This window comes from Oncorhynchus masou, chromosome 29, assembly GCF_036934945.1.
Source record: "Oncorhynchus masou masou isolate Uvic2021 chromosome 29, UVic_Omas_1.1, whole genome shotgun sequence".
NCBI classification, from domain to species: domain Eukaryota; kingdom Metazoa; phylum Chordata; class Actinopteri; order Salmoniformes; family Salmonidae; genus Oncorhynchus; species Oncorhynchus masou.
In genome coordinates, this window is record NC_088240.1 from 38,168,118 (window position 1) to 38,193,827 (window position 25,710).

The 25,710-nt window shown below is 43.3% G+C and overlaps 2 protein-coding genes across 8 annotated transcripts in view; one reads left to right on the forward strand and one right to left on the reverse strand.

Annotated features, from left to right (window-relative positions):
- Positions 1-20,791, forward strand: LOC135519543 (electrogenic aspartate/glutamate antiporter SLC25A12, mitochondrial-like). 5 transcript variants are annotated; one of them, XM_064944773.1, is made up of 18 exons: positions 1-93; positions 635-688; positions 2,864-3,006; positions 3,678-3,793; positions 5,158-5,297; positions 7,974-8,120; positions 8,207-8,345; positions 8,759-8,852; positions 9,395-9,479; positions 10,745-10,829; positions 11,765-11,923; positions 12,841-12,893; positions 13,107-13,187; positions 15,959-16,099; positions 17,348-17,486; positions 17,773-17,931; positions 18,077-18,167; positions 20,142-20,791. In XM_064944773.1, the coding sequence occupies exons 1-18, from the start codon at positions 82-84 to the stop codon at positions 20,347-20,349; spliced, it is 2,046 nt and encodes a 681-aa protein (XP_064800845.1). In that variant the 5' UTR covers positions 1-81; the 3' UTR covers positions 20,350-20,791. The 5 variants fall into 5 exon arrangements, with proteins under 5 accessions (XP_064800845.1, XP_064800846.1, XP_064800844.1 ...); XM_064944774.1 differs by lacking the exon at positions 1-93 and adding an exon at positions 114-276; XM_064944772.1 differs by lacking the exon at positions 1-93 and adding an exon at positions 291-402.
- Positions 20,681-25,710, reverse strand: part of dync1i2a (dynein, cytoplasmic 1, intermediate chain 2a) — a 21,476-nt gene continuing 16,446 nt past the window's right edge. For all 3 annotated transcript variants that reach the window (XM_064944777.1, XM_064944779.1, XM_064944778.1), the window contains 4 exons: positions 24,450-24,594; positions 24,015-24,155; positions 23,670-23,795; positions 20,681-21,771 (listed from right to left, as the gene is read on the reverse strand). In XM_064944777.1, coding sequence (XP_064800849.1) covers positions 21,658-21,771; positions 23,670-23,795; positions 24,015-24,155; positions 24,450-24,594 — 526 coding nt within the window. In that variant the 3' untranslated portion in view covers positions 20,681-21,657. The remainder of the gene's footprint in view (positions 21,772-23,669; positions 23,796-24,014; positions 24,156-24,449; positions 24,595-25,710) is intronic.

Below are 25,710 nucleotides of genomic sequence, written 5' to 3' on the forward strand. Positions count from 1 at the left end.
AGTGTCATGCTGTTATCCCAGAATCAAAGGCTACAGTAGCCAAGCGCCTGCGCTGCTCGTCAACGTGACGTCACACCCAGCATGGCGGTCAAGGTGACTCTGCCAGTATTTCCTATCAGAAATGAATATTACCTGTATTTAAGTTGTTTATTTATTTTGGATGAGGACTTAAGCTTATTGATGCGGAAGCATATATTATTAAATGTTTTTAAACGAACAGAATGGTCCTCTTTCAGCATCTTTCCGTGGGCACGTCGGCCTTGGAGAGCGAATTGAGTAATGTTTACCTTGTTACAGATTTTCGTTTACTGATCTAATGGGAGTTGTTCAGCTACTTTAATAGTATAACAAGTTTATTGCTGTGAAGGTCGAGTAGCCGGTTCAGTAATGATAATGGCAAAGGTGACTGTTGCTGCTGGCAGGGCTGATATTCAACTGTGGACTACGAGTTCTGTGTTATTGCTTTTTCAAACATCGAAACTTCAGAGACAAGCAACCGATTACTCCCTTCAGTAATGATTATATTACATTGTAGCCAATGCAGAGTCGTTGCGTCCTATGTCATTCTCAAACTCTCATTGCATTACCAGATTCATCAGGGTTTAGCTTTGATGACTCCAACTGTATGTTTTAGGTAGAAACAACCGCAAGAGGCGATTCCAATGCACTAAGGACTATATTTCTGAAGGTAAGACTGTCATTCACAAGTGGATCTTTAACCCAATATTGCTATGGCACTAAAAACACAATTCTTTATATTATTTTAGTCTGAATGCAGCAGTTCAACTCGTATTATTATCTACCCTGCCTTCATTTACATATCTAACTTAGATACCTTGTACTGTAGCTCTGCAGATTGATCTGGTACTCATTGTATATAGTTTCATTCTTGTATATTTGATTTTATTCCTCTTTTGTTACAATTTAATTTGTATTATTATTATTTTTAACTCTGCATTTTTGGGAAGGGCTCATGAGCAAGCATTTCACAGTACATTTTACATCAGTTGTATTTGGTGCGTGGGACAAATAAAATTTGATTGCATTTTGATTTGAAAACAGCATGTAACTTTACATTGGTTGTTGTCAATGGTATAATGTTATAACCTTGATTGTATGGCAAAGCTACAGTTAAACAAATATGATATTATTGCCAGCAGTCTCAGTCTCAGTCTCAGTCTCTCTCTCTCTCTCTCTCTCTCTCTCTCTCTCTCTCTCTCTCTCTCACACACACTCACACACACAGTTACACACACACAGAGAGAGAGAGACACACTGAGTGTGTTGCGTCTACTGTCGAATACTACAAGGAAAGGTCACACAAATGCTTGTACTAATTCTGAATAGCCTTCACGGAGGAATTTGTCCTTCCCTGACTTCTTTTAGGCTGTGACATTGGCTAGGATTTTCAGATGTTTGGGTGAATCAGTTGTTTTTGCTAATAATTTGGACCATGCATTCTTGTGCTTTACAAAGTCACACACAGTACCAAGTTGAAGGGTGTAAGGCCATTGATTGGAGGAAAATATGCCTCGAGCAACAGATAGCGCCAAGGAGGGACTTATTATTTTGACCTTGTACTATTTTAGGATCTTCTTCTTTCTTCATACAACACTGCACTGATTTATCTTGAACGCACACCAATTTATATTAGGCGTAGCTGTTCTAAGACACACATGCAATAATTAGTCATAAACATATAGTTCATTAATGGGTGAATGGGCCATTTTGTCCAACCTGCCTAATCTTATCAAGAAGCACTTGAGGCTTACTGTGACGTTGAGTTGATGCCAAATTATGTAGTGAAGAAATGGGTTAATAAATTGCTTGGAATTAATACTTTCACTTAAAATATTAACGAAAGAGTGTGCAGTGAGATGTGGTCTGAAATGCATTCTTTGTGAAGGTCTCTCTCTCTCCTTGGCTGTACACCCAGAGCCTGGCCTTTATGCTGCCAGTTCATGCAGTGCTCCAGCTTGTAACCCAACCCTGACTCTGAAACTGACCTTTTGTTTCTTTAAGCCTAGATGAGAGGTAGCAACACCAGTGCATGGGTTGCATGTTTTGCAGCATAGCAGAAACAAAACAATGCAGTTCATTTTTTCTTTCTAAGTAGTGCACATGGGTTAATTGAGACATATATTTTTCAGATGACTTGGCAGTCCCTTCAATTGCCACAGCTAAAGCCCTAATGTCACATATCATTATATACGCTGCTATAGTACTTATCTGTTACATTATACTTAAACATCCCATATTGTATATTAAATATAGTATACTGCACTGCACTTATCTGCATACATGATTGTGACAATTAACATGATAGTGGTTTGGGAAGCTTGGTTGCCTTGATGGTTTCCTACACTATACTACAGCTTGTGCTGGCTTATTGTGGGTTAAACCACAAATCTCCCAGAATTTTCTGTATAAGGTATTATAAAGCTTGAAAGTGTCTTGAAGTGTTTTGAAAGCAAATTTGAAGTCTGTTTACTCACTGCAGCAACTCAAAGAAATTAATAGAATACGATGAATTGCAAAAACGAGATTGTTTTGAACTATGATATTTTTGCCTAGCTTTGATGCGATGTCTGAAAAGTACATGATGAGATTAATATAAATCACACTAAGCATAACTACGGAGACAAAATGCATTGCTTTGACAGACACTGCATCAGGTTGTCTGAACAAATCATTTATTGTCATAAGTTAAAAAAAATGTCCGATAGCTGTTGGTGGGAACAGTGATGCAATACAAAGACGGGCTGTTTCAAGGAGGGAGTTTTGTATGAGTATAAGTTTGTATATTGAGTTTCTGAGCATTTATATTTAACACTAACCTGTATTTGTTTTGTCTCCCCTTCAGTATGCCAGTGTGGTTGAGAATGGGGTGCGTTACATGTCCCCCAGGGACTTTGTGCAGAACTTCCTGGGTCTGCACAACCAGCCCGATCACAACCGCAAGACTGTGCAGCTGATCGCTGGAGTAGCCGACACCAGCAAGGATGGGTAAGTCTGCTCCCACTACGGGTGAGGTGGATGACCGTTACTAATAGTAACCTTGCTATTGAAGGACTTAAACAAGAGGTCTTTCAAGACATCATACAGCAAAAATGGAATTGCGATTTGTTTTTTTGTGAGGAAAAAAAAAGGATCATAACATATTTCGATGACAGTTCCACTACCTACATGGATCACAACGTAACCCATGTTGATACACACAATGGGGTTCACAATGTTACATGTATTAGCATCGTGAAGAGAAATCCGTAGCAAGGAGAAGTTAGGTTAATGATTGGTCACAAGGTTGTTCACAGATTGCCTGAATAGCCATCTTTATCAGTTGTTTAACACCCATGCTTGTTTGATTGAATATCCACCTGATAAGATAAGCGGACATATTATTTGCATAATGCCGAAGACTCGAGAAAGCATCTTGTTGAAATAGCACTAAACAGCACGTCCCTATCCACATTATACTGTAGACTGTAGAGCATGTTATAAACATGGGCAAAATAAAATGTTATACTTGAACTTTACTTGAGCGTTCATGTAAATGAATCTGGTAGGCTACAGTTATTGGTGTGCTCAAGTGAAAATTTGAGTTGCTGATGTTCTTTGGGCTTTGTAGGGACATGTCCTTTTTTTCAGATAGTACTCTTTCTTTCTTGTCCAAACAGACTGATCTCTTTCCAGGAGTTTCTGGCCTTTGAATCGATTCTGTGTGTCCCGGATGCCCTTTTCATAGTTGCCTTTCAGTTGTTTGACAAGACTGGCACAGGGGACATCTCATTTGGTATGTACATGGGGATGCCCGGTGACCTGGTGTCTGCTTCATGTCATAACCATGTCATAGGTAATGGGGACAGCATCATTAGAGCTTTTACCCTAGGGCAATGACCACACACTTTCCCATTGTGCAAGATCTCTATGCAATAAGTGGATAACACAAGATTACTATATCTTATTTATAACCTAGGACCTTAGGTAAAAACAGTGCTACATAGCTGTTTCAGTGTAGAAAATGAATGTAGGTCTCATGTTACTCCTAGTGCTCAATGTGTATTCCGTTTGTACACTAGTGTGTCTCTCTATACTGGAATTCTGGAGACTGCAGAGTAGTATAGGGTCTGTCAGTCAGCTGCTTCTATTCTAGAGGTCTCTTCTAAGATAAGAATTGTCTCAGCTCTGAGCGAGCTGTGGGTAATACCACATCATAACAAGTCCCATCTGACAGGGGGAGAGATGAATCCAGTGTGTCACAAAAACAGGGAAAAAAGAGCTGTTGCAATGCTCATTGTGCACACATTGTGCAGCGCGGGCCCCCATGAAGCAGATAGAAAATGGAAGGCAGTGCTCAGACACAGAATGACCTAGATCTGCTTAGAACTCACACAATATGAAGGCACTGGGATTGTCAGCTAGGCCATTTTCCTTCTCTGTGCATATCAGGTTCCCAGAAATGAGAGAGGGCCATACAGTGGGGTCTGAAATGATTGGCACCATTAATAAAGATAAAATAAATAATTAAAATACTGAGCTATATTGGATGCTCAAGAAATTGTGGAAATTCTATTATTTTATACTAATACAATTGCTGAGAGAAAGTGGATCTTCCAGCAAGGCAATAACCGCAAGCACACATCAAAATCCACAAAGAAATGGTTAATTGACCACAAAATCAACCTTTTGCAATGGCCATCTCGGTCTCCGGACATGAAACCCATTGAAAACCTGTGGTTGGAATTGAAGAGGGCATTTCATAAGCACAGACGAAGGACATCAATGATCTGTAAGAATTATGTATGGAGGAATGATCTAACATCTCTCCCAATGTGTTCTCCAACTCATAAAACATTTTAGAAAAGATATTGAAAGTTATTTAAAACAGGGGTGTCAATACTTTTGACCCCTACCTTTTTGAGAGAAAAAAATACATACTTTTGAAACAAAATCTATTATTCAGAATAGAATAAAATTATATAATTTCACATTTGTTTTGGCATACAATATACAGTAGCTCACTTTTCATTGAATTGTTAAGGTCATTTTTGCATATCTTTAACAAGGGTGTCAGTCATTTCAAACCCCACTGTATATTGTATGGTTGTTTTGTTTTTTCAATCTCTTGATGTTACTCATCCATCTCTCATTTGGCAGCCAATGTGCGAGACATCTTCAGCCAGACCACAGTGCACCACCACATCCCCTTCAACTGGGACTGTGAGTTTATCAGGCTCCACTTTGGCAGTGACAGAAAGAAGAACCTCAGCTATCTGGAGTTCACCCAGTTTCTGCAGGTACAGTATACAGTAGACATTACTAGACACCTTATGAACCGTACAAATACAGTGCATTCGGGAAAGTATTCAGACCCCTTCCCCTTTTCTACATGTTGTTACATTACAGCCTTATTCTAAAATTGATTAAATACATTTTCCCTCATCAATCTACACACAATACCCCATAATGACAAAGCGAAAACAGGTTTTTAGACATTTTTGCAAATGTATGTAAAAATAAAAACAGATACCTTAGTTAGTATTCAGCATTCAGACCCTTTGCTATGAGACTCGAAATTGAGCTCAGGTGCAGAGGTGTCACTACAGACCCTGGTTTGATTCCAGACTGTATCACAACCGGCCGTGATTGGGAGTCCCATAGGGCGGCGCACAATTGGCCCAGAGTCAACCGGGTTAGGGTTTGGCCGGTGTAGGCCAACATTGTAAATAAGAATTTGTTCTTAACTGACTTGCCTAGTTAATAAATAGCATAAAATAAATAGATTGGCCAGATGGAAGCCACTCCTCAGTAAAAGGCACATGACAGCCCGCTTGGAGTTTGCCAAAAGGGACCTAAAGAACTCTCAGACCATGAGAAACAAGATTCTCTTGTCTGATGAAACTAAGATTGAACTCTTTGGCCTGAATGCCAAGCGTCACTTCTGGAGGAAACCTGGCACCATCCCTACGGTGAAGCATGGTGGTGGCAGCATCATGCTCTGGGGATGTTTTTCAGAGGCATAGACTTGGAGACTAGTCGGGATCGAGGGAAAAATTAACGGAGCAAAGGACAGAGAGATCCTTGATGAAAATCTGCTTCAGAGCACGCACTTAGGACCTCAGACTAGGGTGAAGGTTCAACTTCCATCAGGACCACAACCCTAATCACATAGCCAAGACAATGCAGGAGTGGCTTCGGGACAAGTCTCTGAATGTCCTTGAGTGGCCCAGCCAGAGTCCGGACTTGAACCAGATCGAACATCTCGGGAGAGACCTGAAAATAGCTGTGCAGCGACGCTCCCCGTCTAACCTGACAGAGCTTGAAAGGATCTGCAGAGAAGAATGGGAGAAACTCCCCAAATATAGGTATGCCAAGCTCGTAGCGTCATACCCAAGAAGACTCGAGTCTGTAATCACTGCCAAAGGTGCTTCAATAAAGTACTGAGTAAAGGGTCTGAATACTTATGTAAATGTAATATTTCTGGTTTTTAATTTGTAATAAATTTGCAAAAATTTAGAAAAACCTGTTTTTGCTTTGTCGTTATGTGGTATTGTGTGGAGATTGATCAGGGGGAAAAACAATTCAATTTTAGAATTAGACTGTAGCATAACAAAATGTGAAAACAGTCAAAGGGTCTGAATAATTTACAAATGTTTTTTTTAATCACTTGCATGCAGGAAGTTATTTTTCTATCATGGTTTAGATCAGGGCTGTCCAATGTCGGTCCTGGAGTGCCGAAACACTTCTGGTTTTAATCCTCTCTTTCTATTAAGGGTCTTATTCAGACCTGGGACACCAGGTGAGTGCAATTAACTACCAGGTAGAATCAAAAAACAGAAGTGTTTCGAGCCCTCCAGGACCGGAATTGAACATCTCTGGTTTTGACATGGGTCGATTATAATAGCATAACAAATACACAATTATGTAATGTATTAAAGCTGTAAAGCATATGTAATCACAGAAACAGAGAGAGCCATAAAGCCAGTAGTATGGCTGTGGACGTAGCTTGTTTGGAATGATGGGGTTTGTGGGTTTATATGCAGCTGGGTGGTCTGGGACGTGGAAGGGCTTGGCTGTAGTTCCACTACTCTACTGTGTGTAAACCCTCATAGCAGTTTGCGGTGGATCATGGTTGACTAAGGGTCCCCACTAGCGCGTCAAGGATTCTTGTGTGCGACCCTTTTCATTCAAACCAACATTTGCTTTAGCTGTTATTTCACTGCTGATGTTTTGCAATATTGTTTCCTGCTAATAGATTATTGAATGTGATTCAGCTAAATCTAACATAGTCATAAACAAAAACTGTTGAAAGTTTCGTTTTTTTTGTTGTTGTTGCAGAATATGTCCTGCCACCTTGTGGAGGTTCCATAGTTCTCAGAATTGTCTAACCGGAATTTAAAAAAACATCACTATTTGTAGCATATGTGCTGCAATAGCCCTCAATAGTGCAGCAACCTAGTACAGTACCTGGATTTGGGTACCAAAGTATTCCCTAACCCTTACAAGATGTGGAATAAAAGTATACAGTATAAAATGTTACCATTGTCATGATGGGCTGTACTCTGCTATGGCCTGATGAGTTATGTAGATGAGAGGGATCTGCTGGTAGTATGTGATCAGCTTTGACAGCAGTGCTGACCCTGGGTCAGTGGTACCCCTGCTTCCCCTCTGATTGCATGGCTGTCCTATTGAATCATCCCTGTGCTCCTCCAGACACACCTGCCTCTCCTGCACAGACTTGAGATCAGACTTCAGGGGGACATGGTTTTCATCAAGACCCCTGAGAGACAGCTGTGATTACAAGAGCCAGGGTCTAACACTATCTCATCTGATGCTTCCACATGTGCCAAGCAGTGTCCGACATCATCCAACATCACCACCCCCCCCCCCCCCAATGTTCCATTTCATCCCTGGTAATTTTACTTGTCTTTTGTCACAAGAGCCTGCTCTTTCTATCTTTCCTTTCATTGTAGGAGCTGCAGTTGGAGCATGCCCGCCAGGCCTTTGCCCAGAAGGATAAGAGCAAGAGCGGTACCATCTCTGCCATGGCCTTCAGTGACATCATGGCCACCATCCGCCACCACATGCTCACCCCCTTTGTGGAGGAGAACCTGGTCTCAGTGAGTTAGAGACAGCTATGGTCTCCCAGTTTCAACATGAGATGATTGTACGATGAGACCTCAGTGTCTGTTCCTCTCCCCTTTAGGCCGCTGGAGGCAGCACCTCCCACATGGTGAGCTTCTCCTACTTCAATGCCTTCAACGCCCTCCTTAACAACATGGAGCTGATCCGCAAGGTCTACAGCACACTAGCCGGACCATACAAGGATACCCTCGTCACCAAAGGTAGCCTAGTCCTGCTCAAGTGAGGAAATGTGATTTCAAACATGAACTGAGGCTGTACAGTACCGTCATGGGAGTTTCACCTCTCTTGGCAGAATGGTGTCAGGAAACACAAGAACATGTTACCCTAGCTCTAAGTAAATAAGGTAAATGTACACTGTAATATTCTGTTTTATTAGTTTAGTCTGTTCCCTTAGATCTGTGGAATGAATAGTTGACCTGTTCTGATGGTGATTAGTTACCTGTATTATAGGAGTTTACCCTTTCACCTTTAGACTGTACTGCTGATGTGGTTGGTTATCCTTGCAGCAGGCCTACCCACCCACTGTATCTCTAAATATTTATTCTTAATAAGTGACCCCCTGTCTGGTTTTTCTTACATAACATGCCTCCCTCTGCTCCGTATTGTACCACAGAGGAGTTTGTTAGTGCTGCCAACAAGTTTGGTCAGATCAATCCAATGGAAATTGACATCCTGTATCAGCTCTCCGGCCTTTACGCTCATTCTGGGTAAGGTTCAAACTCTCTCCAGTCTCAGTGACACATCACCGCTGCGTTGTGCTTTTTACTCACAACCATACAACGTGGCATTTGCGCTGCCAAGTATTGAATTACTGTCCTCCACATGAATTCAAAATATCTAACACATTAATCAGAAAAAGCTATTTTCAATAAATCTGTGAATGGAATAAAAAAGTTATAGCTATATTTATTAGAAATAAATTCTAAGTTATTACCTATTCAGTTTAGCAATAGTGGCTCTACTGGTTGATGTGCAAAATAAATCCAAGCATGCAGACTTTATGATGCCAGCAGGGAATATCTGTGTCTCACTGGCATTAAGAGAGCTTCATTTACTGCTTGAGTTGTGGGCATGTATCCAGCTTTGTTTGTCTGTTGTGTATACAAACTCATATTAAACCAGCAACAACCTCAAGTTATATGGCCATAAAATGTCTGTGGAAAATCGTGCATCAACTCCGTGTGAGGGATGCTATGCTGTGTTTGCTACTCCTGGCGTAACATTGTGATTCTCCCCTGCTGTTCTGAAGAAAGCTCAACTTGGCGGACATCGAGAGGATAGCACCGTTGGAGGAAGGCGCACTCCCATACCACCTGGCTGAGATCCAAAGACAGGTACCCTGCCTGAATGACTGTCCACACGGCGCTTACCTGCTGCCTTTTATTTGCTGCATCCCTTCTGTTCCCCCACCATGCTTTCTCATTAAAGAGCAACGGAAGGGAGTGTTCAATGATGGAATTAGCAGAGTGCTGATGTTTTCTCTTTCTTTGTGAATGTGCATTACACCACCTAGGATAAAAGTCCATCCGCCCCCCCCTCAATTACAGGTACAAAAGACGAATGGATTGTTGCGATGTTCCCATTTTCTAAAAGCCTGTCCCATTTTATTCAGTGTAGACATATACATCAGACACAATCATACACCTGAGAATCTAATAGGATGCTTTTATCAGGGTGGCTTTCCATGAGTCTGCTGGTGTATGAAGCCTCTGGCTAGGTCTGTTTAGAGTAGGAGGCTAGGAGCATGGTGAGTGTGCTGGCGAGAGGTGGCTCTGGGAGGGAGGAGGAGGAGGAAATAGTTCCTGTCTTTCCAGACGACACAGCTCTGTAAATCGGACTGGGGTCAGGCCCAGGTCCACTCAATGTTCCGGGACTTTTGCTCGGAGGTCTGGAATGTGATTTTGGGAAAAGGGAAAGACACGAACATGTTGGCGTTCTCAGGTCCGCCATTTGTGGAAGTAGGGTAATTGCTTAAACCTTTTGATCAAGGCCTCGATCTCATTAGCATGCTGCCTTCAGTGAAAGCAGCTGGGTAGGAGGAAGGGCCTGGTCTGGGAGATGTTGCTCACTGCCCCAAGGAGGGCAGACACACTCCAACTGTTACTCAGCCAATGTAATAATTCATGTGGATGCTTATCTCTACATGGGAAAGGCTTGTGGGACTAATCTGTTACATGGCACCACAGAGAAAACAAAGGGGCTCCACTTTCAAGATCATGAACCAAACCAGAGATGGAGACAGATAATGCAAAATCATGCTTATTTTTTTATATTTTTTTTAAGGAAAACCCTTAGCTTCCAGCCTCTGCCTAGCTCCATCGTAATCAATGGATAGCCCTGGAGAGTTCTCCTACACAGCCATTTACTGTATCCGTAGCCAGAGTGTCTATGTCGGTGACATACAATACTGGCTTATGAATAAGACTTATACCACGACGAGATGTCTACATTCCATAGCTTTCCTCCTCTGTTGATTGGTCCATAACGTTTTTCTTTCCACAATGTATCTGGTTCACTACAGTTTAATAGAAGTCGATTCTTTCCTGGTGTTCTGATCCCCCTGTCTTTCTCCACATCGGTGTCTTTTCTCCCTCCACAGCAAGCTCATGGGGATCCTCATCGGTCCGTCTTGCTCCAGGCTGCAGAGTCTGCTTACAGGTTCGGTCTGGGCGCACTCGCTGGAGGTGAGTGACATGTCTGCGACGGAGACCTGGGCCCACTGAGGGGTAACCCAAGCCGGTCAGACTGGCGCACTGAGGCCCTGGGGCCGGGCTGCCCATTGTGCTGCTGTGCCACTGGTGGCTCCAGGCTGTCTTTGGAGCCGGAGCTTTGGAATGACACAAATCTTCCGGAACCGCACTGGAATCTCTGTTTAATTACACTGGGAGGAACTAATATAACAGCCATTGAGATGTTCGTGCGTGAAACCAACATGCAACATTCTAAGAGCCTACTGTCTCAGTGGGTCTTTGATCTAGCAGCTCAGGAGGGTGATCAGTTTTGAATGATCAATGGACAGTTGAGGGTCAGAAGTCTTGTGAAGCATTGTGAAGACAGCGGCTCTCCATGGCGATAATGAGACCTTTCTCACCCTCTCTTGCTGACGAAGGGTGAGAGAGCTCTCTGCATGCTTGAGAGCCCGAGTCATTACAGGGCCTTTGATGTCAGAGACAAGACATGACAAGCCGCTGTGGCTAAGAGCTGCATTTAGGGCAACCTGCTGCATGGCTGCCTCCTCAGACAGTAGACACCCTCTACACTACGGCTCTCCTGCAGACTCCTAAATAGTCACTACTCTGTCTGGGCCTAATGACTGTTTTTAACTTCTTTATATGCCCACATCTGACTATTTATCACTGAAGCAAAACACTAAAACACCCATCTTTAAATATACCCCACCTAAAAATGATCGGCTAAATAGTTAAAATAATGATAAAGATATTTGCTGTGTCTGAATATATGAAAATCATAGGATATTATCACCAACAAGAGTATGTTGATGGTGTGAATGCAGTATGTTGATGGTGTGAATGCAGTTTGTTGATGGTGTGAATGCAGTTTGTTGATGGTGTGAATGCAGTATGTTGATGGTGTGTTGATTGACATGTGTGATTTGCAGCTACGGGTGCGACAGCTGTGTACCCCATTGACCTGGTGAAGACCCGTATGCAGAACCAGCGCTCCACCAGCTCCTTCGTAGGAGAGCTCATGTACAAGAATAGCTTTGACTGTGCCAAGAAAGTGCTCCGATATGAGGGATTCTTTGGATTCTACAGAGGTATAAACTAAAGCCTGGTGAATGCGTTTCTATTATGTAATGCTAGATACTGTCATCTGGTCCGGCGGCAAATGGTGGCAAAACACATTTTTGTGCCAGTATCATCATCAACATGTTTTGCATAATAACAGAATGATTTGACTGTTCTAAATTGACCAAGTCTATGGAAGGTCACATTGTCATTACTTAGCTAGCTGAAAACATCCCAGTGGTAAAAGAACTCCTGTAGTAGTGTCAGATCTATTTTTTCCAGTGTGGTGATAACACTGCTGAAGGCTTGTGATATATATATATATATATATATATATATATATATATAACACTGCCACAGTGAGGGCTATCAGATGAAGGAAGTCAAGACTGCCATCTACTGCTGCCTCTGCCACTGCAGCTCTTTGTTTATCCTCTCTGCTTGGCTCTCCCCCTCCCTCTTTATCTTTCCACGCTGATGAGAGGGGTGATTGACTGAGAGACAGACACGGTTGGCTGTTTTCTGGCTGCATACCACAAGCAGTCACTCAGCAGCTCCTTCTGAAGTTTATCTGGCTCGCTGAAGGACGGACGGTGAAACAGTATGGTGGTTATCAGCGCTATGGCACTGCCCTCCCACCCCCACCACCACCAGGGCCACACAGCTCTCTCTGTTCCACACCAGACTGAGATCAGGCCACAACAATGTTGAGCCCATACAACTGGCAGTTTCATATTTGAGCTTTCTGTCCATTTCAATGGGAGCCATTGTCGTTTGGTTCATCAGATGGAGCAGCCGTATCTGTAAATATTTATGGGTTTATTTTATCCGGACAAGAATCATGCCGATTTCATTGTTGTAACTGGCAATGGAAGTATTCATTTCCAGTCGGAGTGTCTTCCTCTGTCAGGTCATCTAAATGGTCTCCATGAATACTGTTTTGCAGGGCTCGTACCACAGCTTATCGGTGTTGCCCCAGAGAAAGCTATCAAACTCACGGCAAGTCATTACAAACCCGCAGAGTGCCTTCATGTTTATTGCACAATAAGGAAAGGTTGTACCATTTGTATGTTAAATATGAATACAGTCTCACAGAAAATACAATGTCTTCCAAAATCCAAGGCGTGACTAGATGCACTCATTGTCATTCTCTTTGAGCATTTCTTTCTCTAAAGGTATGCGTTGTGCTTGCCTCATTCTCTTTTCTCACAGATGAATGACTTTGTAAGAGACAAATTCACCACAGAGGATAACACCATTCCCCTGTTTGCAGAAGTCCTGGCTGGTGCCACTGTAAGTATTGGTGTGAGGATGTCTTCGTAGACGGTCTGTCTCTACAGAGTGAGGGCTGAAAAGGCGTGTGCTTCATGCAAAGCAAAAGTGTTGGCAGCTGCTACATTGACTCGTTTAAATCTAATTGATCTCGATGTGGGGGAACTGAAACAAGATTTTTGTTGAAACTAAAACACGATTTAAGATTTTCTCTTTCAGTTTATGAACATTTGGCATCTCATGGGTGTAAATTGTGGATTCCAGATATTGAGTTGAGGGGGGACATTTTTTGTGGTTTTCCAACCCCTTCAACTTTAAGGTTTAGCTTAATTATTTCTGACTGATCTGGATCTACAATTATAAGCTTTTCATCTTCAATTTGAATTACGGACATTGAATTATTGTATATGAATTTAAGCTCTAATTCAAGTTTCCTGCCGGTGTATTGACATCCTAAATAAGTGGCGGAGCTTGATAAAAAGGTGCTCTTGGGTCTCTGAACTCTCTAATTGGGCACAATTTGAGAAATTATGTCTGTGAATGGACTATTTTTTACCTCAGCGTGGTAATTTGGCACGCTGTAACGTTTGGTGAGTGCATTGGTGGATTAAAGCGTGTAATTCCATCACCCTACCTCTGCTAAATGAGTCTAAGTGAAACGAAACAGACAGGGCAGGGAAGAGAGCCTGCAGGTTGCCTACAGAGGGCAAGGTCTGCAGGGTTGTGACCCCTGTCAGCCTGTAATTGGAGGAAGAAGGCCTGGAGGGCCCTGGATGGAGCTGGCTTTACCTCACTGTGATTGAGTTTGACAGGACTGCACATACCTGAGGCCTGATCTGCCATAGGCACCACAGTTCCATACACCATACATGTACAACAACAAGCATAGTCCCAGGCGGTATTAGATAGAATGCCCGCCTGTAGCGAAAACAACCTGTTTTAGGTTACCCCATTGGTTCACAGCAAAAACTTGACCCTTTTCAAATGCAATTTTCTTGTCGGCTTGTTTTAAGTCAATTACAAAACTACATCTAAGAAAAGTACGTGTTTAAAACGTACTTTCAACATTGCCTGCTCCAGAGGGTTCTCACTACTTAGAAAACATAATATTGTAGGGCTTCAGGACGGTGCTAGCAGCCACTTGAGTGACAGTGCCAGCTAGCTACCGACTGGAACTTAAGCTAGCCAAGAAAAAAAAAAAAAAAAAACTATTCAGCTACAAGTAGTGAGTGGAGTTACAAATGGACGGTACTAAACAAGTTAAATGTCTTATCTGTGATTCAATGTTTTCCACACATACTGTAGCTACGTGTAACCTACTTGGGCACCGGGTCCCCACATTCCCCACTCTCCCATGCCGAATAGCCTGAAGCCACAGGGCTCTTCTTGCAGGCTCTATTTCCCTACGTGGGAGCATTGCGATTCAGAAATTAGGATTTTTGACCCAGTTACATGTACATTGACCAACACAGCAGCTTTTCTGCATTATTTTTTACATTTTATTTGTATAACAAGAAACTAAGTAGACTTTTACAATGGGGGGTGAATGGGAAATAATTTGGTTTTCCCCAATGTGTGGGTGTGGTCGAAGGAAATTCCTTTTTATGACGTGAATATCCACTCGGGAGTATAGCATGCCATCTAGAACTTTAGATTACGGTAACCTAGTTCTGGTGAAGGACTCCACCCAGCAATATTATCGTATATAATATACTATGTATATTTTTTTTATGCTAGATTCTTCCCATAGTATCAATTTCTTGCACATCAGATGAACGTGGTCTTCATGTAAAGTGGTTTCACATTGTAGAAGGCAAATGTTTTACTAGTTTGTGGAGATGGACTGTAACGTTATCCCTCCTGACTGTGAATAAGTGGAAAAGATAAAGGAGATAGGGACAGAGGGATGAATGCATAAATCTTCAGAGTAGCGGATCTTCCCCTTCCACTTTGAAAATGACTAAATGTGCCTGAGCTTTTTTTAGGACAGCGCTCGGATGTTTACAGATAGGACCCCTGCCCTCTATGTCACCAGCAGGCATCCAGGGGCCTGATTCGATTTGGGGAGGGTGATAAATGTGCCAGAGTCAGTGTGGCTGCACCCTGGGGCGTCCCTGCTAGGGCCCTGAGCAGAGCAGTGTGATTCAACGCTCTCCCCTGGGAGTGGGGTGAATTGGGGAAGTGTGCGGGGCGAGGCTGGGCTGGGCCACTCACCCCTCCACAGGAGGTGCCTGGGGGAGAGGGAAGGGGGCAGAGGGCTGTTGCCGGGGTCAGGGCCTTCCAGCCATAAGCAAGGCTTCTCCTCGCACACTGCCTGTTCCTCCCTGACCCCACTGTTTCCTCCCTCAATGCCTGCTTGTTTCTCTTGCTCTCATCAAGGCCACTTTCTGACAGCTTGACATCAGCACTTGAAAAGAGTGTCTTTTGTGTTTGAGTTTACCAAGCTAATTTGAAAATGCTTATTGGGGTGAAATGCTTAGACATTATCATCCTCACCACAGGCTGACCCCTGAGATGTTGTAAAACCTATTAACCCCTTCCTAATCATGGGACACAAGTAAAAACAAAACATGTATGATTGTCTTGATTTACTTACTGTAAGTGATTACATTTGTTTTTCATTATAATTATAGATTTGTGCGACAAAGTACTACAGAAAGAAAGACAAAAAATAGTGTATAAAATTGGTTCTGCAGATTGAGACCTACGATTTTATCACGCTTCAGTTACGGATGCACTGTGACATGTACCATTTGTTTCTTCTCACCCTCAACTTGAGTTGTGTTCTGCAGGCTGGAGGATCCCAGGTGATCTTCACCAACCCTCTGGAGATAGTCAAGATCCGTCTCCAGGTGGCCGGAGAGATCACAACGGCCCGCAGGGTCGGTGCCCTGACCGTGGTCAGGGACCTGGGCCTCTTTGGCCTCTACAAAGTGGGTAAACCCCTCTACATCAGCAGCTTCACTTACCACATCACCTCTTAAAACCTCTGTTATAGCCTAAGTTAATAACCCCTGCATGATGTCACACGCAAGGTGACGTAGTTTATGTTGTAGTTTAACCGTTTATGTTGCAGTGGTGTTGAACAATAAATACTGTATATCAATGCTGATATTACATAAGACACTTTTGCAATATGAGAGTTCTGATGAGCAGGCACAGTCTGCAGTAGGATGACTAGCTAGATTCCCTACTGATTGTTACAATCATATTATTTCTTTCCAAAACAGTGTTTAACATGCAGAGAGACCACAGCTGCCAACAACCAACAGTAAATTATGCTTAGCTACTGCTCCTTTCCAAGTTCTAGTCGGTTTACTTAAATCTCAAGTAATGTGTTCATGGTTCATATTTTAATGAGTAGCAGACAATGTGGAGCTTGTTAAAAGTGACTGACTTCCTCCCTGTGGATGGGCCCGGTAGACCATGGGTCCATGTTAATGTAGTCTCTGTGTGTGTGTGTCTGAGAGACTGTGTGCTGGGCTGGGAGGGAGTTCTCTGGGGGCCCCGGGGGAACCATGTGGGGAGCAGCGCTGCCTGAGGGCCTTCTGGCTCCTGCTGTGATCAACCGCACCGCCAGGTTCCTCTGTGGGTTGGCTGAGGCTCACAGCCTGCCAACAATAATCCACTGGAGCTCCCAGGCCAGATGATCCCAAAGCCACAGCGGCCGCCTCAACCACTGCCCTACCTTCTCCACCATCAGGGTCAATCATATTTTGGAAGATATTCAGTACATTACAATATTCAGTACATTACAATATTCAGTACAGTAGTCCAAATCTGGACTAATGAGACCAGATGTCTACACCACTTAACTCATTTGTAGTTGATGATTCCAAATAAACCTTTGCAATATTCTATACAGTATTTCTAGTATAGAATATATTTTTAAAGCACTCTGTAAGCATTATACTAAGCAAATATCTTACAGAAATTCAGGCAGGTCCAAATGCATTTTACATTTCATGTACTGTACATTTCATGTGGAACTGTGTTGTTGTATGTGTCGAACTGCTTTGCTTGATCTTGGCCAGGTCACAGTTGCAAATGAGAACTTGTTCTATTACCAGCCTACCTGGTTAAATAAAGGTGAAATAAATAAAACTGAAAATGCAATATTTTTGCAGGTGTAGTCATTTTGGGTTATATAAAATAAATCCTTTTGTGTTTGTGTGTCCTAGGGAGCGAAAGCCTGCTTTCTGCGTGACATCCCGTTCTCTGCCATCTACTTCCCTGTGTACGCCCACACCAAGGCTGAGTTTGCAGACGAACAGGGCAGAATTGGACCTCTGCAGCTGCTCACTGCTGGTGCCATAGCAGGTAGCTAGCACTAACAACCATTGCTGCAAACCTCACCATCTCAACCTATAGACATAGTATAGTATACTAGAGGCCTGAATAAATGCTTCAATCAATTGAATGTTTTATCATATATATTCTATATATGATTTTAAAAAATATGTACAGTAAACGACTGGACATTCTATTCCTTTTCTATCTTTTCTATTCTATTTTGTCATTGTACTACTCTGCTTGCCATCAGTGGTGATACTATTCCTGCATAGTGAGAATGACTCATTATGTGGGTTGTGCAACACCTCCTAAGGTATACCTGCCGCCTCCCTGGTGACCCCTGCTGATGTCATCAAGACCAGGCTCCAGGTGGCGGCCCGCGCAGGCCAGACCACATACAACGGAGTCATAGACTGCTTCAGGAAGATCATTGCTGAGGAGGGCTTCAGGGCCCTGTGGAAAGGAGCAGGAGGTAAGCACACACATGCGTGCGCTCCACAAATGAGCAGTTTCATGACCGGGAAATGAGGCACTCCTTGGCTCCCATAATTGCTCTCTTGAAGACATCAGAGAAAATGTGAAATCCCACATTGTAATTTCAAAGTCTCTCCCACCAGCCCGTGTCTGCAGGTCCTCGCCACAGTTTGGTGTAACCTTGGTGACTTATGAACTCTTGCAGAGATGGTTCTACATTGACTTTGGAGGACAGTGAGTATTTCTGTCTGGTTCACCCAGTGGCAATTTTAGTATGTAAATCTTGGTAGGGCAAATAAAACAAAAAAATGGGGGATGCCTGCCAGCAAAGCCACTACACAACACAACACTAAACAATACATTAATTGCACTATAACCGTGACAAATGGTGCCCACAAACTGTTAAGGCCTACATAAATCTGTCCCAACAGCAGAGCTTTCTTTTCAGCACCATGGAGTGAATCCTTACCACCGCTACACCTGGCCATACACCATCAGCAGACACTTTTCTGGCAGTGAAACAGTTCATTCAGCCTCATTTACTGCCTTTAAAAAAAAACATAGCTGATACGGCTGACTTGCTTAAACAAATGTGGTTTCTACTGACTATTTAGATGTACAAACTATAGCATAAGGGAACGACGAGCACATAAGAGGCAATCCGTAATTTTGATTAAGACATTAATGAGCGAGCAAGGGCGGACATAGCTATCAATATAACTATTTGTTCAGCACTTTCAGAATTCAGAACAAGTCAGAACCGTAGGATAAAAAAAGGGGGCATATAAGCAGACAATGAAAGCTCTTACAATATTAAATGATTACATTTCTCTAAAACAGGCTACATGTGCACCACGAAGTCAGAACGGTAGGCTAAGTTATGAAGGGGGAAGGGACCAAATTATTAGAGTGAGGCACATGGGCTACTAACAGCTTACTACACAACATACACTTAGTATTACTTTCTTAGCTACAGTCTACATATCTCCCTGGCATATTACATCTTTTATGCAGCAGAATACAAGACATTTTTGGACTTACCGTTCCGCTGTGCTCACTTGAACAGGAAGGTGGCGCAGCCGTTTTTCTTGTGGGCAAATTTTGTCATGAAACAAAGTCTGGCATTCTCTGGATTTATGGTGCTTTCAAGACAACTGGGAACTCAGGAAAAAAACAAGGTTGAATCATGACGTCAGTGATCTTCAGGTCGGAGCTCCAGAAAGAGGCTCGAGTTCCCGACTTGGAATCCACCCCCCCCTGAGATTTCAAAGTTTCCAGTTGTTTTGAACGCGGCAGACGTCATGCTGGATTGACAGCATGGCCAATGTATTCAACTTTTTCTGGCCCATGCCCATGGTGTTGCGTGTGGATGTTTATCCTTTTAAGCTTGGAAAAGAGACCCTTAAAGCCAGACTTGGACAACATACTCTCTTTCCCGAATAGCAGGGGAAGCAAAATAAGGATTTCTCTTCAATCTCTTCAATACTGATTCCTTCCAAACCACTCATTGTTGAATTTGCGATTTCCAAATTGTTGTGTCATGTCCAATGGCTGATGAGCACCGATACATTTGATCTATAATTTTTCTTCATCTGACAAGGATTGAAAAGGATTTGCCAGTAGATTTGACGTAATGACTGCTTGTCTAGCTTGCTAGCTAAGATTTAGAACATTTTATGTTGACATGAGTCCAATCAAAGATACGGGAGATATAATGTGATTTGACAGATTTTTTTCTGTGGCCAATGACCTTGAGTATTCTTGGATGGGTACATCTAATGTAAATCTATGGCAACACCCAAGGGGGCTTGAAATTTCTAGCTCCCATGAGTGACAGAACACTGAGCCAATCGCGGCGCAAATAGAGAAGATTACCAACCCCTATGCTCTATTTTCCGCTGGCTGCCCCTCCACCACAGAAAGCACTAAGCTAGGCTGAAACACCTGCATTTGGAGCTGCCTTACTCAAGAAAGCAAAAAAGAGACCATGTTTCTATTGCGGCTTTAACTATTTAAAAAAATTGCAAACTGATATGGGACACGTATTAATGTCAAAATAACATGCAAAACAGGCAACAACTTTTTTTCAAGCTGACCAGATGGCAGAGCCCCACCTGCCCTGAATTACAGGTTGCCACTGGGTTCACCCTTAGTGAACTGAAGTATTGTCTGTATGTTAATTATCCTTCCTAAATCTTTTGCCCCCAGTCGCCCCACCGGCTCTGAGCCAACTCCTAAGTCGAGGATCTCAGACCTTCCCCCTATAAGTGCTGACCACGTAGGAGGCTACCGTCTTGCTGCTGCCACATTCGCTGGCGTGGAGAACAAGTTTGGTCTACACCTACCCAAGTTCAAGTCTTCTGGAGCGGTGTCTGTTAGCCAAGCCCCAGCCAAAGAGGAGCCTACAGCCTCATAGGCTGTCTGTCGCCCCCTCAACACTTAACTGCTAAATGGCTGCATGCTCCTTGAGTCAGGTGTCCTAAAATATCTGTCCCTTCATTCCTCTGAAATGGTAAAGAAAATGGTCTCCTTCATTCATAAGCATTTGAAATACTTACTTTGAATGCTGCATGAATAGTGCTTCCTTGGTTAGTCTTTGTATAGCTCGCACAATGTTACTGTACATTTTTTATTTCTGTGGAGAGGCATTTTTCATTGAAAATGAGTGGTGTCACTACAGCATTCCTCAAAGCGAGGCTGGTGAGGATGTCATCTCGTCAATCACATTTCAGAGACTTGAAAGGATGTACAGATGTTTTCGAAAGTATTTATTTTGAAATCATGACCAGGGTTTTGGGAAATCATTTAAATGTATCTATTGTATTTTGTTCAAATAAATCAAAATGGCTTCATTTTAATTGTGAAAAAAGTACATTGAGATTCGTGGAAGACATTCTCTGTAATATCTAGGTCACACAAAGTAACGCTTTTGCTTAGACACGCCATAAAGTATGGATACTGAATTCATACTACACATTAAGCAATTTTCCAATACAGCATAATATCTTCAGGTAGTTCTCCCTCGATCAAACTTCTAAAGATTCTGGTTCTGATATCTTAAGTGTCAAATTTTAGTTTAAGAGCAATAGTCAAGTTGAAGAAGGTTACAATTGTCCATATATTACAAAAACAAGTGGTCACCTTGTGCATCTAGGTTAAAGGAACATAGAAAAACACTGTCTGATGTATGATGAGACCACTACATTCCTGTGTGTAGTGATGGGTCTACTGCAGTTGAAGTGGACACGGGCATCGAAGCACAGATGGTGAACAGCAATCATGAGTCATGAGGACAGCAAACACATGCTCAAGGTGGTGTAACCACAAACAAGTTGAGTGGCCTGTGAAACTGAAGCTAAACCCACAACACTACCGTATGGCTTCAGACATTGTACCTTTAAGGCATTCTGGTTTTTGAGTCGTTGAAAAAGAGTTCAACTGATTTGTATTGCAGAGTAAGAAGATGGCTTTGTTTCTTGTAGTGTCTGAGGTTGATAGATAGCCCTGTTAGTTATCGCATCGGAGACTGGTGTACTTAAACCAGCCGAAGGAGAAGGCTATCCCAGTTAAGTAGCTATGTGTATTAAATCTGACTACAAAGTTTCCAAAGAAAAGATGTCCACACGCCTGAACACTGTCGCAAATCGCGTCTTTTCCTCCAATCAAAACAAGGCTGACAATATGAAGCCTTTCGCTGGTCCCTAGACTGGAGTTTCCATGGCGATCAGGCAGAGAGGCGCTGAGCGGCCAGCTCCTCTGCGTCGTCCCGGTTCTCGTTGATCTCCGCCAGGGTTCGGACGAAACGGGTCCACTCGTCGTTGCGTGGAACAGCGATTTGCTGGCGGGAGAGGAAGACAAAGCATTGATATGGGTGAAAATACTAACACATTGTTGAAACTGGGATACTTCCAGAGGGCATAGGATCACAGGCAATCTTCTAATTGTCCCAAGAGACTTGACCTGTCAGTGGCAGAGATCAGGGTGGGTGGGTGGGTGGGTGGGGGGGGGGAGCTGCCCTCTGTATCTGCAGCTCAATACTCAGTGACATGACTGACACACACTCAGACAGACCCTCTGGAGCAGTCTCCATCCAGAAAGCTGGCCTCCTGACAAGACAATGGCTTAATTGTTGTCCGGAGAAATGGAGCATGAAGTATTACCAGAGTGCCTTCACCTCCACTTGAGATATAGGAGGAAAATAGGGAATAACCCCATTGAACATTTTAGATTTAGATCTCAATTCTTGCTCAAATGTCAATGTAAAACCCCCTTCCCAAACAGAAAAATGGCCTCACTGTCAACTGCGTTTATTTTCAGAAAACTTAACATGTGTAAATATTTGTATGAACATGACAAACTGAAGAAGTTCCACAGACATGTGACTGAAACGGAATAATGTGTCCCTGAAAAAAAAAAGGGGGGGGTCAAAATCAAAAGTAACAGTATCTGGTGTGGCCACCAGCTGCAGTAAGTACTGCAGTGCATTTTCTCATGGACTGCACCAGATTTGCCAGTTCTTGCTGTGAGATGTTACCCCACTCTTCCACCAAGGCACCTGCAAGTTCCCGGACATTTCTGGAGGGAATGGTCCTAGCCCCCACCCTCTGATCCAACCGGTCCCAGACATGCTCAATGGGATTAAGATCCAGGCTCCTAGCTGGCCATGGCAGAACACTGACATTCCCGTCTTGCAGGAAATCACACACAGAACGAGCAGTATGGCTGGTGGCATTGTCATGCTGGAGGGTCATGTCAGGATGAGCCTGCAGGAAGGGTACCACATGAGGGAAGAGGATGTCTTCCCTGTAACACACAGCGTTGAGATTGCCTGCAATGACAACAAGCTCAGTCCGATGATACTGTGACACACCACCCAGACCATGATGGACCCTCCCACTCCAGAGTACAGGCCACGGTGTAACGCTCATTCCTTCGACGATAAACGCAAATCTGACCATCACCCCGGGTGAAACAAAACTGCGACTCGTCAGTGAAGAGCACTTTTTGCCAGTCCTGTCTGGTCCAGCGACGGTGGGTTTGTGCCCATAGGCGACGTTGTTGCCAGTGATGTCTGGTGAGGACCTGCCTTACAACAGGCCTACAAGCCCTCAGTCCAGCCTCTCTTAGCCTATTGCGGACAGTCTGAGCACTGATGGAGGGATTGTGTGTTCCTGGTATAACTCAGGCAGCTGTTGTTGCCATCCTGTACCTGTCCTGCAGGTGTGATGTTCAGATGTACTGATCCTGTGCAGGTGTTGTTACACATAGGTCTGCCACTGCGAGGGCGATCAGCTGTCTGCCTGTAGCACTGTCTTAGGCATCTCAGAGTACTGACATTGCAATTTATTGCCCTGGCCACATTCTCATGCCTCCTTGCAGCATACCTAAGGCACGTTCACACAGATGAGCAGGGACCCTGGGCATCTTTCTTTTGGTGTTTTTAGAAAGGCCTCTTTAGTGTCCTACGTTTTCAAAACTGTGACCTTCATTGCCTACCGTCTGTAAGCTGTTAAGTGTCCTAACGACTGTTCCACAGGTGCATGTTCATTAATCGTTTATGGTTCATTGAACAAGCATGGGAAACAGCCTTTACAATGAAGATCTGTGAAGTTATTTGAATTTTACAAATTATCTTTGAAAGACAGGGTCCTGAAAAAGGGACATTTATTTTTTTGCTAAGTTTATGAAGAATGCCATGCATTTTATTGGCACAGTAAAGGCTCTTAACACACTCACCTCTCCAACATCATAGACCAGAATCTGTCCATCAGAGTCTCCCACGGCAATCTCTTTGCCGGAATGGGCCCATCGCACGCGGTTCAGGGCTGGGTTCCCCTCCACTGTGGTACTAGCTGTAGGAACCTGCAAAAGAAACACCTCATCTGTCAATGCCAATACTGATGACTGACTGGATTTCTGTTACACTATGGGCCAGTTTCCCAGACACAGATTAAGCCTAGTCCTGGACTAAACGGCACTATCAATGGAGAATCTGCCAGGACCAGGCTTAATCCGGGAAACCGCCCATATAGATGCTGCATTGGTGCGAAACCTGTGGTAAAGGGGGCATGCGCCAGGTACCTCAGTGTCGTTGTTGAGGTTCCACAGGTCAAGATGGCCCACTCCATCCACACACGCAAACAGCGCCGGGTGAGTGGGAGACCACATGACGTCGTAGACGTAATCCGAGTTGTCCTCGAACGAGTACAGCGGCTTGTTGTTCTGAAAGAGAGAAACGTAGGTGGCACCTGAAAACATAGACCCACTGAACTGACCATGCCAAAAACAATTATCTGGATCAATGCATTAAAAAATGTTTTAAAAAAGATGCAGCATTGTGGGCTTAAACGGGGCCAAATTCAACCACATATTTTGCTTCCTAAATGGCAACCTATTCCCTATATAGTGCACTACTTATAGGGCTCTGGTCAAAAGTAGTGCACTATGTTGGGAATACGGTGCCATTTGGGACGCACAATAGTAACACCAGGCTTTCTAATGGAGACGATACAGTACCTTAGTGCTCCACAGCTTGACGGTCCAGTCGAAGGAGGAGGTGACAAACAGGTGGGAGAAGTCGACGGGCCCGGTCGCTGTGTGACAGTCTATCCCTGTGATAGGCCCGTGGTGGCCCTCAAACATCTCACTGATCCCTGCTTTACTGTGGCCCAGACATACAGCAGATAAGAAAGCAATAATTAGCAAACACCACGTTCCACTTCTTTAAAAAACCCTCGATGAATACATTAACCAATAAGAGTCTAAGCCCTATCTGAGCCAGGGGGAGGGGTTTACTCATTTTATTTTGAACATATTGAACAGCTAGCCCCCCCGAAAAAATAATCACAAGGAAGTTTGTTCTGAAGTGTCTGTCCTATATCTGAGAGATAAGGGAACATTGTATTATTATTTATTTTTTTACATGCATTTCACCCCTTATTTTTGGCATGTGTCTAAGCCCTGTCTAAACCGGGGGAGATCTGTCTGTCTGTCTGTCTGTCTGTCTGTCTGTCTGTCTGTCTGTCTGTCTGTCTGTCTGTCTGTCTGTCTCTGTCTGTCTGTCTCTGTCTGTCTGTCTCTGTCTGTCTCTGTCTGTCTCTGTCTGTAGAATTGTTTTAAGAAGATAATTTTTCTTTTTAATTTATAATTTTAAGACCCCTTGAAGTATCAAAAATAAATGTATTTGGCCTTAGTACTATTAGCCCATTCAAAACAAATGTACACACCGTGCACTTCAGCACTCGCATATTAGTGTGTAACCCAAACTGTTGGGACGCTGCAGACAGAGGTTGGCAGATCAGCTGTACCGACTTCAGACGAGTCCCAAGACGCTTGTGTGGGTCATAGAGCAAAACGAAGACCACCATTGTGTTCCTGAAAGTCTCATTTTCAATAGAGGGGCCATAATAGTTTGTAGGCCAAACCGTTCATACGCTACAGATGATTTTGTGAGAACACCGATTTTCAGGGTGTGTCATGATCTGACAAACAAAAAAAAACTATATTTCCAGCTTAAACAGACAGACTCATGGGGATTTTTAAAATTATGTTAATTAGATTTCCACAGGGGAGCGGGCATCAAAATTAGGTGTTTAACATATATACTTAGTGTACAAAACCAGGTGAAAGCTATGATCCCTTATTTTTGTATATATATTTTTTTTTAATTTTACCTCTTTTTTTTCTCTCCCCAATTTCGTGGTATCCAATTGTTTAGTAGCTACTGTCTTGTCTCATCGCTACAACTCCCGTTCGGGCTCAGGAGAGACTGAAAGTT